The 17,635-nt window shown below is 36.1% G+C and overlaps 1 protein-coding gene across 4 annotated transcripts in view; it reads left to right on the top strand.

The window, feature by feature from the left end:
• LOC106036673 (protocadherin Fat 4-like) overlaps positions 1-17,635 on the top strand; it is a 47,093-nt gene that overhangs the window by 5,187 nt on the left and 24,271 nt on the right. For all 4 annotated transcript variants that reach the window (XM_066995350.1, XM_013182223.3, XM_013182222.3 and 1 more), the window contains exons 3-22: positions 490-561; positions 3,397-3,557; positions 4,763-4,807; positions 5,186-5,281; positions 5,626-5,715; positions 6,444-6,554; positions 7,278-7,394; positions 8,535-8,625; positions 9,117-9,229; positions 9,495-9,668; positions 10,116-10,244; positions 10,511-10,666; positions 11,650-11,830; positions 12,905-13,038; positions 13,796-14,740; positions 15,256-15,381; positions 15,506-15,760; positions 16,059-16,157; positions 16,264-16,436; positions 17,416-17,564. In XM_066995350.1, coding sequence (XP_066851451.1) covers positions 490-561; positions 3,397-3,557; positions 4,763-4,807; positions 5,186-5,281; positions 5,626-5,715; positions 6,444-6,554; positions 7,278-7,394; positions 8,535-8,625; positions 9,117-9,229; positions 9,495-9,668; positions 10,116-10,244; positions 10,511-10,666; positions 11,650-11,830; positions 12,905-13,038; positions 13,796-14,740; positions 15,256-15,381; positions 15,506-15,760; positions 16,059-16,157; positions 16,264-16,436; positions 17,416-17,564 — 3,417 coding nt within the window. The remainder of the gene's footprint in view (positions 1-489; positions 562-3,396; positions 3,558-4,762; positions 4,808-5,185; positions 5,282-5,625; positions 5,716-6,443; positions 6,555-7,277; positions 7,395-8,534; positions 8,626-9,116; positions 9,230-9,494; positions 9,669-10,115; positions 10,245-10,510; positions 10,667-11,649; positions 11,831-12,904; positions 13,039-13,795; positions 14,741-15,255; positions 15,382-15,505; positions 15,761-16,058; positions 16,158-16,263; positions 16,437-17,415; positions 17,565-17,635) is intronic.

Genomic DNA, 17,635 nt, shown 5'->3' with positions numbered 1-17,635 from the left:
GAATTTGTTTGTGTTTAAAGCTTTCTTGGGAGTAGAAAACATTTGCAAGGACATGGTCCAGAGGGAGTTTTGGTTATGATTTCCGCACATGTTCAGTGGGACATTAATATACAGTGATTCATTATTGTTAAGCAATAAAGCTAAGGTTTCGCTCTGGTCAAGGTACAAAGGAAGGACAATTCTCTAACTAGTCATTTTCTCAACCTTTTTTTGATAGCTATTTCTCTTTAACTTAAGTTCTTAACTGAAAAAAATTGGCAGGGGCAAGGATAGATTAGGGCCAAGCCACCAATATTCATCTGCTCCAAATAATGTCGTTGTGTTGTTTTAAACTCTGAAAATTATGTCAACGTACCACCATGATAAATCTTTCAGATGAATTTAAATCAGTGTGTACATGTTCTATATATCATGAGACTTTTTTACCTCATGCAATTTCTGGAAATGATCCCTCTGTCATTTGTACATAACTTTTCATTTTCTTTTTAGAAATCACAACTATAGATTGTGACACAACACCCAGCCCACTCCTGCTGTCAACCTTCCCTGATGAATATACAGGTAAAATCATGATTAGATCCTAGAATTCTCTGATTTGCTCTCTAATGCACATAGCACTTTAATGCTTCACATAACCTGTAATTTATAGTAAAACTGTATTATTATTATTATTTTATTTATTTTTTAACAATAGTCTTCATGGCTGGATGCAGCAGCAGCCCAGGTGGCATACTGCTCCCTGCCAGTGGTGAATCAGTGCCTGCAACAATGGGAAAGTTCAGATGAAATTCAGTCTCTAATATGCTTAGTAAGATAAATAAATATATATAAAAATAAAAAATAAAAAATTCACTGTTCGAAGGATCTCACTGTCTGCATAGCTATAGCAGGCAAGGACAAAGGAAGCAAGTACAGAATAGCATACAGATGTTTACAGTTCACATTGCCCAGTCAGCCCACAAAAGCTGATCTCTTCCCTCTGACATCAGGAAGAACCACAGCTCTGCTCCGCTCCTGGAGCCTGTTCTGCTTCAGACTGGAGCCTTTCTGTAGGCCAATTTTTGGTTTGTTAGGGACAATAGGGAGAGTAGATGGGATGCAGAAGAACAAGCAGGCTTACAGTACAGGGAATTCCAGGATCAATGCTGTCTGCTTCACGTATTTGCGTTTTCTATTCTAGTTTTGTGTGTTAGTGTAGCGCACTGTTATTCCACCATTATTGATTATTTAATTTGTGCCACCTGATGGGGTTAACATTAATTTACCCCCACGTTTACTGTGCTTCCTTACCCTGTCTGGCAAGATGTGCCTGTGCCTTGGAGACAAAATCACACTTGAGGAAGTACAGCAATGGCATGTGAGCACAGGGGAGAAGAGGAGTAGACAGTATGTTGGTGGGGTTTATTTGTTTGCTTTATTTTTTCTGTGTGTGGGGGGGATATTTACATTGCAAATGCAGAACAGGGCATAACTCCGTCCTTCCTTCCACCCCTAACCAGAGAGGTTATTGCTGTTACGTAAAGGGTAGTGCTGTTATCTGTGATTACCCTGTGTGTTACAGGCAGTCAGGATTCGTCGTGCCTGACGGGTATACAGTGATTTCACAAGGCAAAGTCTAGGTTGTGGCAGAAGCATACCCTTCAGGATATGTGGTAACTCTTAGGACCTCAAGGAAATATGTACCAGGCCCATGTTGAATGTCCACAGGCAGTCTTAAATGCTTCTGGCTTTCAACAAGATACAGAAAACACCATTCAGAGTAGTGCTTTTTTTTCCAGCCAATGTAGAAACATTTTTGTAAGGGCATAACTGCTGTGTCTGACTCTAGCATGGGAATAGAAAGAAAAAGAAAGGCCCCGCACCCTGAATCTCCTACACTTAGTTTTTAAACAGCTAGTAATAAGTTTGGCCCTTTGTCCATATCATATGAATAAGTGCTGATACATCTGTAATGAATAACCAGGAGAGAAAAACAGCTTAAATTATTCTAAGCACTTCCTTTTTTGCTAGAATGTGGCAGTCTCTTTTCTGGACAGAATACTATTTGTGAGGCAGCTGCTTGATGTTTCTTGTCTAAATGTATCCAACTCTGGATGGAAGGTTATACAGTATGTCACCAAGCTAAGAGAGATTTTGTTTTCAAAGAACTATTTCTTCCAACAATTTCAACAAAACTGCACACAAGACTGTGATACGTTGCACCACTGCAATGCTCCTGAGACACAGCCCAATTGTGTTCTGTGCTTATAGTCATCTGACTGGACTTTATCCTTGCATGCAGTTATAGATGAGTATCTTTGGGCTGGTACCCAAGAATGTTCCAGGCACTCCCTGCTGTTGGAGGAAGACAAGCTGTTTGTTCCCTTCCTTACAGAGCAGGATAATGAGTCTGCATGTGGGGGTTAGAGATGGGGCTGCTACAGCAAGGGTTTGCTGGCCTAAACTGGTAATGATGAAGTACAAAAATAATGGAGTGAGAAAAAGTTAACTAGCAAGTTTCCTGAAGATCACAGAAAATATTTGAGATGTCAGGAAAGATTTGGGAGAGGAGAGGGATTTTTTTTTTTTTTTTTTTGCAATCCAGATCACACGTTCTATGAGAAGACGCATATTATTTCATAAACACAAATGTTTTGATAAATATGAGGAGGATAACTTTATTAAAATACAGTAACACCACACTGGATCGTTTACAAGAATACATTTCAAACACACTTTCAAACACAGATCTCTTTAACAAAGCAAGTAACATACTCACTACCAAAACAATAGGGAGTTTAATCTGAGTCACGATAATTACAAATAACAAACTTGAATATTTTCAAGACAAGAAATGTTTGGTTGTAGAAAAATTGCATTCAAAGTGATTCAAAGGTTGCGGTATTCAGTGTTCCATTATTTTGTACATATAGGAATAGATTAAAGGAGAAGACATATACTTACTATTCTGAATCAAAATCAACATTTAAACAACAAGCCTGAATCCAGATTCACACTGTATTCTGTCTGCTTGCTAGACTCAACTGAGAAAGATGAAATGACTTTATGAGTGGAAAATAGTGAATCTCATCCCATGCAACCCTAACTAGCAACTCACTGATGACATTTCCTGTGCAGGAAGGCCTGTCTATGTGAACAAATGGCAGGCACGGGGCCTAAACGTGAAAAGAAAAATTTGCAGCATGAAGTTATTTCCAGGAAAGGGTGGAAATATAGGTGTAAATTGTGCCAAGATTTTTAATATCAGGTATGAAGTCATCGAGTGTGAATATATTGAATGAGTGAATTTGCATGGTGTTAAAACCCCATCAATACACTTGTGCACTATACTTATGAGGACTTAAATTGATCTCACTAATCAGGTAGCTATCTAATTTATTACATTTTCTCTTACAGGTGATATAGAATGGATTACAAATATTCCACCCAACGTAAATTTGAGATTAAAAGAATATTTGTTCCCCGAACACTTACCATATGTGGAGCTAGCATATGTTTCTGGTTCTAATAATGCAACAGTGAGGACTAGTCAGCCACTGGATGTTGATTTTCTTGAGGTAATCCTTTCTCTGCATATATAATCTAGATACAAATGTTTTCTCTACAGGTGAAAAAAGCGGACTAAGGCATGTATCTTATGTATTCATTCTTTTGTGATACAGGTGGTTGTTCCAAAAAATTACTCATCTGAAATAACAGCATAGACTTCAGTATCTACTTCTCAGTAATATCTATGTTAAATTCCTTCAATTTCCTGTAGCCATAAATCTAGCTAGGATCTGACAGTCAAGATGGTTCTTTAAGAGAATTTTGTATTGAAAGTTGTAAATACTCGGTTAAGATAGGTGTCATTTTTCCTAAAATTATCTCCTAGTAACATGAATTTTTTGACCAAAGTGGGACAGATCAGATATAATTTGGTAGAAGGGAATCCTTAATCCTATGAATATTTATATAAGCATTTAACAGCACAGAAAAATAGATACATTGGCCTCTGTTGGCTGATGTGCAAAAGGAATCAGTCCCCTTCTTCCTAGGCCATGCTTGCTCTGTAGGACTGCCAGCGATCTATAAAGTAATACTGATGTTTTTTCCTCAGTGAATTTGCCTCTGAACATGAAACTTGTATAGTTCTGCAGAGTAACCCGAGGCTGCTTTTTGTACAAGTACTATTTCAGACTAGCTGGTACTTGACAGGATTCAACCATGCAAAAAAACACGCAAAAAACACAGTTTTAAAAAACAGCTTTACAATCAAGATTTCTAATTGATGAAAATCTATTACAATATTAACACTTTCGTCGCTCGTTTGGATATTTTTCTAAATGGACTAAAACATTTTCTTGACAACTTTATGACACTTTTTATGCTTGTTATGAATATTGTCCATTTCCCTGTCAGTTTTCTATTAGAGAGAATAGCCAGTATATGGATGGTGAGATCTGCGTGGACAAATGCCAGCAATAGATGAATGGCAGCCAGTTAAACATTACAATTAATAATCTGTAATGAACTTGCAGTATATTATAAACGATTTATTTTGGTACAGCATGTCGAAATGTAAGCCTCAGTTAAAGTATGCTCATGTAACTGAATCAGATGAACAATTCACTGTCAACTCAGCATGGCATGTCTGAAGATTCAAGTACTAGAAGTTTTTTTGTATACCTTTACAATGTATATGTTGACATAAAGATTCTTTGACAAATGTATTAGGAAATAATTGATAATATTATCTATTTGCTTGTTTGTTGATTTTTAGAGTGACCATCTCTTTTACGCTGTTGTTTGCCAAAGAACTGGAATGGTAAGTAAAAGTTTTGTAATCAACAGTATTATTTGTCTAAGTTTAATCCAAACTGTTATTTTCTGAAATACTATTTCATTTAAAGATATCACGCAGGGAGTTAAGAACATCTTATAGAAGATATCTTTTTTAAAGTTGCCAATTGGAATGAGTGTTTTTGTTCTCAGGTAAATGAAAAAAAAAGTTAATTTCAAAGTATTTCACAAAGTTTCTACTGCATTGTTAGAACTGGTAGTCTGACTCTTTCATTACAGAGTTTTTAGAACTGAGGGAGTGTCTCTTTGAAGGTCTCACTTTATATGATGAAATTAAATGTTAGTGGTATGCTGCTGTCTCATTGCTGTCACTTCTAATGTGTCTTTTGCTTCCATTATGAAGCCTGAGATAGAGAATGCACGGGATTTACAACTACAAGATATTAATGACAATTCTCCAGAATTTCTGCAAAGTCAATATAGCGCTTCAGTATCTGAGGTGGGTTACAGCACCTGTTAATAATTTTTCATGTGGTGTTTTGAAATTACTTTCTGGGGCCAAAACATGTAAGGTTCTCATGCAACCACATAAATGTTTAATAATTACCTGCACTCTTATGTGACTTTTATATACCTTCATGTGAGTGTGGAACAGAAAGGCTGGGCTGCATGCACCCTTGCTTGGAGGCATTGGGTGAAGAAGGAACATTCAGCTATCTGACCTAAAGTGGAAATTGGAAATAATTTGCATGTGCTGAGGGGGTGGCTAAGTTTTCCTGATGGAAGTTAGGAGGGATAGCAAAAGGGGGTTGTGACCAAACATTTGATGATCTTTATTTCTAGGTATCTGCAATAAATTTCACTGTTATAAAAGTGGAAGCTCGGGATAAAGATCTGTCACCTGCTTTCAACCTTATTAGTTACAGTCTTTGGGTGAGTATCCTTTGTTTACCTGAGACTGTGAACACCAGTCTACATTTCACACAAGTATAGCCTGGGACCTGATTCAAGTATATCATCTTGTACTGTAATGTTATTATTACAGGTCAGCAAAATTCTGTCATCAGAAAGACCATTTAAAATTAGGATAGTGTGACGACCACAATAACTTGTACCACAAGACCAGCCTAGCATGCAGTGAGCCCTGAATCTGTATATTAAAGTTTGAGAAATGTTTTGTGGTACTATCCAGCTACAGCTAAGGAACATTGTGGTACTTTTTAGAAACAGGAGTGAAATGGTTTCCCCTCTTTCTGAAGTTTGTGCCGACAAGATTTCTTGTTGATCTTTAGTCCCGATGAGGTGTATATGTAAACCATTAAAATAAGATTATCTCAACTAACTTTTGGTATCTGCTGTGGAGATCTCTGCATCTGAGCTTGCTGTTTCTGCTTTTTTTATAGTTTATGATGCCATTCATCTGATCTTGAGTTCCTGACCATAGAATGTGATAAATCAGATAAAAATTCTAATGGCACTGAGGGGAGAGGCAATAGAATGTGTTGAAGAGGGTCTGCATTTTTCAGAGGTGGTGTTAGGCAGAATCTCTGGTCCCCCCCCCTATTTTTTTTAAAGAATACTCCAATAATAAAGGTGGGAAGAGAAAAGAGAATGTATTTCATTATTAATCATGTAAAACATGTGATTGATTCATTTTTCAGGGACCAAACTCTGATTACTTTTATATAAGGGAAGGAGATGGAAACATCATGGTGAATAAAACTTTGGATTACAACAAGATCAACCATTTCAATTTAACAGTCCAAGCAAAGGTATGCTATAAATTAAAAGAAGAAAAAGAACCAATATAGTATCTAATATATATAATATAGTGATATTTCTGTTGTTATAACATCCTGGTTTCTATAAATCTACAGCTTAGGGAGTTTCTAAACCAAAAGTTCTGTCTGCGTTTTGGCTCGTACTGCAGGCAAAGTAGCATGTTCTTAAATATTTAAGCCATTACTTGAATCTCCCCTTAAATATCTGCCTGAGTTTCTTTCTAGGTCCATTTCTTTAATATATGTGTAAATACATTTATTCTTCACTATTCTATCGTTTATTCACCTGGTCACTCTGGCACATCTAACATCCTGTTACTGCTGTAGCTTACCATCTGCAGTCTTCTTCTGTGTCTTTTTGAAATTTAAATATGCACTTGCTTTCAATGCCTTTTAGGAGTAAAAAGAAATAATTCAAAAAAAAATCATTGTCTAGGAAATGGTACAGCTGCAGCACATGTACTGTTACTATGTCCTACGTACTATTCTGTAATACATTCCTGACACAAAATTAATACCTAAGAACAATTACCTTTTGATAGTATTATTAATATAATTGAATTTCTAAATGGAAGAATTTGATAAAGTGAGAGTTCTTAGATTAGGAATGTAGGCATTACAAAGCATAAATAATAATATTCTGCTGTATTTTCCACTGAAAAATTGCCCTTTCATCACAGTGTTTCTTATTTTCTTCTTTCTCTTGGAATGTAGGAAAGATTTGGAACTAACAGCGATAATGCCTCAGTAATAATTCATGTACAGGATTATGACACATTGAACCCCTATTTCAAACAATCAGTGTACAATGGAACAATCAATGAAAACAAGGTAAAAGCTTTTCACTGAATGCTGCAAATGTAAATAGGTTATTCCTGTCCACAGAGTTTTTCTCTCAAGGAAAGTTTCTCTTTGAGCTGCTTAAGATTGAGGGTTAATGGAAGGCTGCTTTGATTTGTACCAACTGGTGAGTCCCATCAACAGTAGGCCTCCAAGTACCAAGTAGAGAGGCCACATATTATATGAAGTATCAAATTTTGTTCCACAGAAACAGACTCTTCTGTGGAGGGAAAAAAAATAACAGAAGTTGCAACAGGGCTTGTACTGTAAACTGGGAAGGGTGATTGACTACCCATCAGTCCTGGAGTTAGCTGCCTGGTTTCAGTTTTAAATAAAGTAATTCCCTCATACTTTATTACAATCAAGTAAGCAAAATAAGAATCTGAATTGTAAGCTGAGATTTGTATGATATTGTATTTTTTTTCTATATAGGGAATGTTGTAATTTCTGTTTGGAATGTATTTGATTAATTCATGCTTCTGTATGTATTAACAAAACAAAATCACAGTGCAGCATTATCGAAGTAATACACTAAAATTAAAATAGATCATTATTATTTGTATTATTTCTTTATTGTTGTCTTCATGTTAATCTATTTTAAACCACAAATGCTTTTGGTTATACCTTTGGTGTCCCTTTTGCTGGAAGTTCATCTTTAATTATCTGAAAGGAATCTTTTTGTGTCTTCTAAAATGGTTTTATCTTTAAAATAAAATGTTGCTTTTATTAGGGCTATAGCGTAGACTCGCATATTGTTTTCCCAGAGAGCAGTGGAACTGAGATATTCAGTGTTGTTAACATGAATTCCATCTGTGACTACTGCTACGTAGTCTGGTGCTTCTTAAAGCGAACATGGTATATCCATCAAGTATTTTGCTCAGCATTTCACTTGGTAAAGCCTGTGTAACAGACAGATTTTTATTTCTTTTTCTGGATCCCAGTGATTAAATCATAGAATCATAGAATAGCTTGGGTTGAAAGGGGCCATCAAAGATCATCCAGTCTAATCTGATCAGGTTGCTCAAAGCCCCATCCAACCCGACTTTCTTAAATCAAAACTGTGACTTAATTAATGAACACATTTAAGTTTATGTGTATTATTTTTAGTTAATCAGCTGTGTATGTTTCTAGGTGGGTCCTGTGGCTATTCTCCCAGAGAATATATTTGCTGCAGATGGAGACATAGGTATAAATGAAACAGTGTTGTACAGCATCAAATTAGGTAAGAGCCTTTATTTGCTTCTAGATATTCTGAAGATATTTCTGCTCTGAAAGAGCTCTAGATATTTCTGCTGTGAAAGCTGAGTTAGCTTAATTTCAGTCATTATAGCAAGGTCTAGCTGTTTAAAAATGTTTAAATGTTCTTAACATCCTGCCAGTAAACAATTCCTGATTCAAAGTGTAAGTCAACTTAGAGGCTTCTATTCAGAATTTCCATTCAAGACCATCTAGAAATATCAATTTCATAGGGACATTTTCCTTCTGACAGAATTGTTAAAAGCTTATGAGATGCTTAAATTTGAGACTCTTGAAGTGTGAGAGAATTTCTTAAATTGGACAGAGCATTTGAAGGGGGAAAAAGCCAAAAGCCTTTTGTCTGGAATGTTTGCTCAATTTTGCTATGGCTGAGAAGATAACAGTCAGAGAAAAAACAGATTGGACTTACTGCTGTAGTTCATTCTCATTAACCCACTGTATTTTGTTGCTTTTCAGTGAAACCCCCAGCCTATATCAAAAGTCTTTCAATCGATGCTGACAGTGGAGTATTGGAAGTGAAGACTGCAGTTGACAGAGAAGAATGTCCCTATCTTCTTGTGGGCATTATGGTAATTATTGTTTTACAGTTCAATATGTTAATACTGAGTCTCCATTTCATAAACTAGTGTCAGAATCCATGTTGCTGTTAATAGTTTTTAACGTGGTAATGTTAAGGGGCGGTTGGCATCACGGCTTCATTACGCATGTCATTTAAAACATAGGATAAAGGGAGCCTTCGTTCACTAAACATATGTAGTTATCTCTTTGTATTAAGGTGGAATGGCTGAATGTTATCTGGGTATGGAACTAACAGCTACAAACTCTGTTTTCTAGGCAGCTCAGCAGGACAATAATCTCAAAACAGCTGATGCAATAGTGCTGGTTACTATTGAAGATGTAAATGACAACCCTCCAGAATTGTCAAAGCCAAGCTACAGTGTCTCAATTCCAGAAAATTTGCGAGATGGGAGTCAAGTTCTTGAAGTAACAGCCTCTGACAAAGATGAGGTAAAATGACAGCGTAGTTATGATTGCTACAAATACTGCACTTCTGAAATATACTGTAAAGTGCATTTGCACTGTATGGGTATAGTGAATAGTGCTATAGATATTAATTCTGACTACCTCAATATGTTTAACCATAACAAACTAAATTTAACTTCTTTGAGGGGGAGAGTAATGCAGCCAAAGAGTAAATTTTGTCTGGTTAGGGAATGAAACTCCTCTGGTTTGCAAAAGGTCCCAAATATGAAAGTACAGAAGTGCAAAATGAACACAAAACTGCAAGTGGCCCTCAGCCTTGATGATGCATTTCTTCCAAGTTGCTTACTCCTCTTTTTGTGGAACCAAAAACTCAATTAAATCAGAAGGTTAAATGCTCTCCACCTGGAAAATAAGAAGAAAATATCCTAAGTGGTTGTCCAGTTTAATAACAAATATAATTTCTGTTTCCAGGGAGGCTTCCAGGGAACATTCAGTCTCACTCCAGCTGACAGTCCGTTCCAGCTAAGTCATGATGGGGTCCTAACTGTGAGGAACTCCTCACTGTTGGATAGGGAGAAAACACCGTCTTTTCATCTACAGGTATTAAAAATAAGCCTCCTCCTTTCCAAAGCAAGCTGAAGCAAGCAGGTGGTATCTAATCTGTCATGGAAAGAGGCTGACTCTCACTAAAGTGAATCAGCAGCTTGTTTGAAGAATCAAATCCGGACTTTGACATTAGAACTATCTGGAAGGAAATACCAGTACAGTGATGCAGTTTATGTGGCTTATAATTGCTGTTCGTCTTTCTTACTATTTTTAGAAAATGTGTTTGAACAAAGCAATAATTTTCCTGCGTCATTTTCAAGGTCAGTGCTACAGATCATTTGTCACCATACTATAATGCACAGTCTACAATCAGCATCTTCTTGCTAGATGAAAATGACAACGCCCCGACCTTTACAGGCACGCCATATAAACAAGTTATTTTCATCAATATGACTGCAGGAATGTCCATTCTTCAGGTACTAGAAGTACTAAATAAAAATGTCAATTTTGTTTAAGTTGAATGTATGCACAAGTCCTTGCTTCAATTTGTATGCTGGTCCTTTTGAAAAAAGGATCTTTTCTGAAATCCTCTGAGTTCAAAAACAGTCTACCATTAATTTAAAAGCTTACATATCTTGATGTTCTATAAATTCAGTGTCATGGATGCTCTTATCATATATGAGGTTAGGCAATGAATGATAAAGGACTTTTTTTTTATGTATTAGATTCTGCATTCCACAAACATGAGACAGAATAATCTTGGACTTAGTTGTTTACAAGGTGTTTAATGAAAACTGAATGCAACTGATGTCCAGAAGATGATATAATTGTAAAATTTGTTGAAAGGCATCTTAATGCTGAAGCATTGTAGATAATTTGTAGATACAATATACTTTTTGTAAGAGGGTAAAAATTAGTTTTAACCAAGCAAAACAGGGGAAACCAAGATAAAAAAGATTTCAAGAGGTGAGGTGTATAGAGAGTCACTATCAAAACTCATACCCAGGCATACTGACTTAATGGCACCTGATTTAATCTCTTGAACAATCTACCTCCAGTGACTTTAGAATTACTATGAAGCAGGCCTTCTGAAGTATAAGCCTGGTATCATTCACATGAATTTCATATGTGCAAGATTTCACTCTTGCTGCTGGAACGACAGTGGGTGTGCATCAAAGAGCAAAAATTCTTAGTGAGTTTTAACCCACCAATCACACAGGAAATAGATGAAGGTATAAGCGAATTTTAATATTGCTATACTCTGCTGGTTTTGCTTGTTTGTTTATATATGTATATGCGTATATATTTTCCTATAAATCAGAGAAGAAGAAAAAATGATACTAATTTGTAAGTATCTGCTACATAAATGATTTTTTCTGCAGACTACACAGGAATAAGGAATTCTGTGTTGCTTTATAATAGCATAAGAAACTAGAATAAAATTAGTTTTTCTCTACAGGTTGCTGCTACTGATCCAGATGATGGTATAAATGGACAGATAAGCTTTACCTTAGCTGGTGGCAATGATGATGGATACTTTGATTTGGATACATCCACAGGACAAATCAGTTTAAAAACAGTAATCCTATTAGGAGTCAATGAGTCTAAGGACTTTGTCTTGTGGATAACAGCTACTGATGGTAAGACAAGATTTTAGTACAGATCTACACAACTACCCCCAAATGAAGGTTTTTTTTTTCTTTGGGAATTTTTGTTGTTGTTGTTTTTGGTTGGTTTTTGGTTGGTTTTGTTTTTGTTTTGTTTTCTTGAAGGAATGCTGTCAAAATAGGCTCCTAGACTTTACTTTAAAAATACTTGATCTTTTTTTCCTGACGATGAGAAGATTGCTGTGTTACTCATCCAAAGTAATATCTCCATGTCTGGTAAAACTCTGCTTCCTGCTGATGCTATCAATTCTCACTTCGCTTGGTGGCTATGGGAACCTGCAAAATAACATAAGTCTCACACCTTCCTTTAACTTAACTGTTGATTGGTGTTGCACAGGATAGTATTATGAGATTCAGGCACAAGCTAGGAGTTTATAATTCAGTCATCCGTCAACAGGGAATAAAATGAAACTAAAATATAAGTAACTTGCTCTGTGTTTTCACATCCATGTACGTGTAGAAAAACTAAGGAGATGGCAAAACCATTCCTTAGACACATTTATTGAGGGTTTCTTTGGTTTAAAAGAATAACAGAGAAATCAGTGAACATTCATAATCTGAATAAGGACAGAGATAAATATACTAGGAAGGGTATCCCACTCCTGCTAATACGAGCATCCAAAATTTTTTTCAGCCTTCTGATTTTCCTCTATCTGATTTGCTCATTATGGGCTTTGTATCTTTGAATTGTGGCTGTGTGGGTAAAATGGGTACTGGAGGGAACACAGTTACACAAGAGATGCATTGCTGCATCCTATGTCTGTCTGTGCTAAATAGGTAGTATGTCTTGTGGTGTGTATTCAAGTTCATGTACTGGAAGCATAACACACAATAAATGAAACTCAGATCTTGGTTAGGACCTCTCAGCAGTACCATAGTAGTAGCAGTAAGGATGAAAAAAAATAAATCAGTACCAGTGGAAAAGCGTGTATGTGTATATATATGTGTATATATATATATATATAATATATATATGTATATATATCTAAGTATTAGGCAGAAGATATTTTGTGCATATGTAGAGAGATCATTTTCTTTTTGTTCCAGGTGGGGTAATTCCAAGAAGTTCATCAGTGCCAGTACACATCGCTGCAGTTGGAGATTCCAAACCCCAGTTTATTCCAAAAATGTATAATGCATCTGTGGAAGAAGAGATAGTCAGTCCTGTTGAAGTAACAAGAGTAAGAATGACTATTCTTTACTTTATCCTGGCCTTTTGGCCTTTTGGCCAAGGATAAGCAATATCAGATTTTTTTTTATCCTTTTTTTTACTTATCCTTTTTTTTTTTCTTATTCTTTTTTTTTTATTTTCTTTTGGCCAGGATAAGCAATATCAGATTTTTTTTCTTATCCTTTCAGCCAGGATAAGCATTATTCACTCATTTGTTGGTGATATGTCATAAGGTTTTAAATTTAGCTATGGAATGGAGACTTCCCATTAGAGAACTTTCATAAAGGTATTTTTAAAGAGGACTCTAGAACTTGCTCCCGTTTTAATTAAAAAATGCTTAGACAAGCTGGCTACTACAGTGTACTGTGATAGCTCCTTCTTAGATGCAGTTGTGAAGACAGATGGGAGGTCTAACACCAAATCGGAAAGAACATGTGTTTTAGTCTTTTCATTTATTGGCTGCCTGAGTTACTTAATTTTTTACTGTATTATTATTTTATTTTTTTTTGTAAAGGAAGGCAGAACCAAAGGTTAAATTGTGGTCTGATAGTTTTATTATCTATTATATGTATTTACATTTCTGTCTTTGTAGTGTTCTAATAAGAAGCAGTCCTCTCCAGCTGTATTTTTGTGTACGTTGTGGCTTGATTCTTACTTTTAATGATTAAAATTATAAGACGAGTTTGGGCATAGTTAAAACTATTCTTTTTAGGCAGTAGCTTATTGGTTTAAATTAATTTATGGATAATATTCTATACCTTACGCAGGTAGAATATGAATCTCTAAATCCTCATATACCAGTTACACTGAAAGTACTGACAGAATCAGCTACATTTGATGTCGATGTCAATGGTGTCATCTGGACAAAAACTAAACTGGACTACGAATCCCAGAATAATTACACACTAAATGTTTCCTTGTCAGATGGAAGTACTACTGACTATGCTACTGTGTTCATCAAAGTTACAGATATCAATGATAACCCTCCTGTGTTTGGTGTAATCAACACTACCATTAATATTCTGGAGAACATGCCTGCTGGAACTTCCGTCACCACAGTGTTGGCTACTGATGTAGACAGTGGTTTTAATGGATTAGTGACTTATGCTCTGAGAGGTACAGAGGAAAAAATGGATATTGACTCTTCAGGATTAATTTTGCTGAAAAAGGAATTGGACAGAGAAATACAAGACTTCTATAATTTAACAGTGATTGCCAGTGACCAAGGCCAACCCATGCTTTCTACAGCTCTCAATTTAAGAGTCATCATTGATGATGTGAATGATAACCATCCAGTCTTCTCATCAAGTAGATATGAAGTGAGCGTCCCTGAAGACAAAGCACGTGGAAGTGAACTACTGACAGTATCTGCTACAGATTTGGATGCTGGGGCCAATGCTCTTGTGACATACAGAATTGTTAACCAGCAGCCTCCCACCTCCTCACCAATGTTTCTTGTCAATTCGACCACAGGTCAGCTCTTCCTGAGCCAGCAGCTGGATTATGAAACCACAAAGCAATTTGATGTAGAAGTGGAGGCATCAGATGGAGGGCAGCCAAGTCTCAGCACCAAGACACTTGTTGTTGTCCACATACTAGATGTCAATGATAACCCACCAAAATTTGATCAGGCAGCTTATGATATATTTGTGCTTGAAAACATACAAAAGGGCAGTCCTGTCTACTCATTTAGTGTTACTGATGAGGATGAGGTAGGTACCAGTTGTATAACTCGTATGGTTTGTTTTTCTTTAATAGTAAATGACACGATATCACTCCGCTTTATAAAAAGTTGTTTCTTTCTCTCCTTGCTTTATAAAGAAATTGCATATACAACCATGGTACTGGTGAACTGGTTTGGAGGAAAAGATTTCTGGTTTGCTGTAATTTAAAGAAGCATAAACGTTTCTCCCAGTTCAGACCCCACTAAACTGTGCTGCTGCTCCTCACATTGTGGGGATTGGCCTTAGAGAGCTTTAGGGAGGGAATGGGTAGGTCCCAATAGAGAAGCCCACAGAGGCTTCCTACTATCCCAGTTTCTATTTGCCTAAATCCATTATTCACATAGGTCAGGTTGGAAAGTTTCATTTATTAAACCTTGCAAAGCACTTCCACTTCTTTAAGTCCTATAGAAATGTCAGGTACTAATATATTGATAAAATATGCATTTTTTAAAAACTTACATATTCATCATTTTAATCTTACATAAACTATGTTTTCTTTTTAGGCTGGCTTTTCTCAGGGATACTTTATTCATAACAGTACTTTGTTTACTGTGGATTTCCCCGGAATACTTTCATTAAGGAATGACACAGAACTGGACAGGGAGACTACATCTGGATTCACTTTGCAAGTAAATTTGAGGACTGACTTTGCAGTTTTAGCTCATTTCTACTTCATTCTCTTCTCCTCTTTTTGTATCTTCATCAGCTGGTTAAAATGGCAATGTAGTCAACTAATTTTGTTTCCTTTGGCAGGTGTGGGCAGTTGATGAAGTGAATGGACTTAGTTCAAGTGCTTTGTTCCACATCACGGTTCTGGATGTCAATGATAATAACCCTGAGTTTCAGATGCAGCCATACCGTTTTGAAGTTCTGGAGGGAGATCACAGATTGGCTGCTCCTGCTGTAGTTGGACATGTAACTGCTACTGATTTGGATGAGGGAGAGAATGCACAAATTACTTATTACTTATCAGCTGAGGATGGGGATAATCCATATAGCATCCAACAGGTAAGGGTTTGGATATTCTGAAAATGGTATTTAGATACTGCTTTTCAGCAGGTTACTTGGCACAGTTATTCTCATTGGATAAAAAGAATAGGAAGTAGCTATTCTAGTAGACATGAAAGCAAAACCAACAAACGAACTAATTTGGGAATATAAGTCCAGGTCCAAAAGCTAAGACATACTGGTCAGACATTGCTTTCCTCCAAAGGAGAACAGAGAGTGTAAATTCTTCATCTCTTTAGAGAACTTGGTTTACAAGAGTTATTAAAATGATCGGTGTTAAACTGTATTACCTCTCTAGAATGGAACTATTTTGGCTAGTGGCTATGTAGACCGAGAAACCAAAGAGAAGTATGAGCTGCTGTTGGTGGCATCTGACAACGGAATTCCTCAAAGGCAGGTAATACAGAGGATCACATTATTCTTCACTGCAACTTGCTTTTATTTGAAAAATTTAATCATCTGTGCATTTTCTGAGTCATGATTTTCTCCTGTCACCATGCCAGAATTTCACATACGTCAGCATTCAAGTATTAGATGTGAATGATAACGCTCCTCAGTTCACAAAGGCGCAATACTCGGCCAGTGTACGTGTAGCAACAGCAAAAGAAGGAGTGTCTGTACTATCAGTGTCTGCTACTGACCTTGACATTGGGAACAATTCTATCATTTCATACAGGTGAGGTTAATAAGTATCTATTGTTAAAGAAACAGAAGAGTCTTCTAATTTGTCACACAGTATTTTTACTGGTGACAAGATAAGACCTGTTTGTAGATATTTTACAAGTGCTGTGATGAACTTGTAACCAGTAATGATTTTGAACTTAAGAAAGAGGACAGCAATTACTCCATGTTTTAGAGTTCATCAAATTATGATTACACCATAAAAAAAAAAAAAAAGTGAATGCAATCAAATGGTAACAACAAGAACTGAAAGCCAAGGTTTGTTTTAATTTCTGAAATTTTGTATAGACTTGTTGGAATTTCTGAGTAGAAAATAGATAAATCTCCAGGAAGGACTATCTTTTCATATGTCTTCTGTTTTCTGGGAGGAGGAGATCAAGAAACAGTAACTTCCATAATGGGCTATGCATAAAATATTAATTGAGGAAGATTCTTGGATCATTGAAAATGTACATTGACATGAAAAGTATGGATTGAAAAGGACAGATGAATCAGTCAGAAAACTGTGGGTGTTTAAAAATAGTGCCTTGAAGGATAGTGTTTTTAACTGTGAGATGACATTCTACCTTAAACATATTACTTGTTCTTTTGAGTTATTCAGTTATCTATGAGAGCGGGCAGAAAGTAGGAATTAGCAGGTCTGCAACCTTCATATGAAATCACCTCTATTTCTTATATTGCTGAATATGCAGTGAGTGTGCAGTAGCTGCCTTCTATTCATGGGAAGATCAAAGGCTTGAGATCTAATGGGAACTGAAGGCATGGATGCTGTCTTTTTTGCTGTCAGTATGGAAGATATGCTAGGAAATAAAAAAGGCTGATATATTTAGTCTAATGTTACTAAAACATTTTGCTTAGCCATTCTTTATAAATAGGCAAATACTAATTTGTTTTTTGTTACAGAAGTGACAGGAAGTAGAGGATTCTTTCTGTGTCATTAATATGAATGTTATACTGATTTCTCTTTAATATAGCCTGATGAACCATTCTGATGATTTCCATATAAATAACCATACTGGAGAAATCATCCTCAGCAGTAGCTTGACCCATATTACAGCTGACACGGTTGTTACACTAATAGTTATTGCTGCTGATCATGGAGTTCCTCAGCTTACATCAAACGGTAAACTATTTCTTTTCACTTTTTTTTTCCTTCCCACAGAAATGTAACGTTTACAAATGTTGAAATTTGAA

Source organism: Anser cygnoides, chromosome 3 (genome assembly GCF_040182565.1).
Source record: "Anser cygnoides isolate HZ-2024a breed goose chromosome 3, Taihu_goose_T2T_genome, whole genome shotgun sequence".
In the NCBI taxonomy this organism is placed as follows: Eukaryota; Metazoa; Chordata; class Aves; order Anseriformes; family Anatidae; genus Anser; species Anser cygnoides.
Note: the sequence above shows the minus strand (reverse complement) of the source record. Positions and strands in the feature narration are given on the sequence as shown.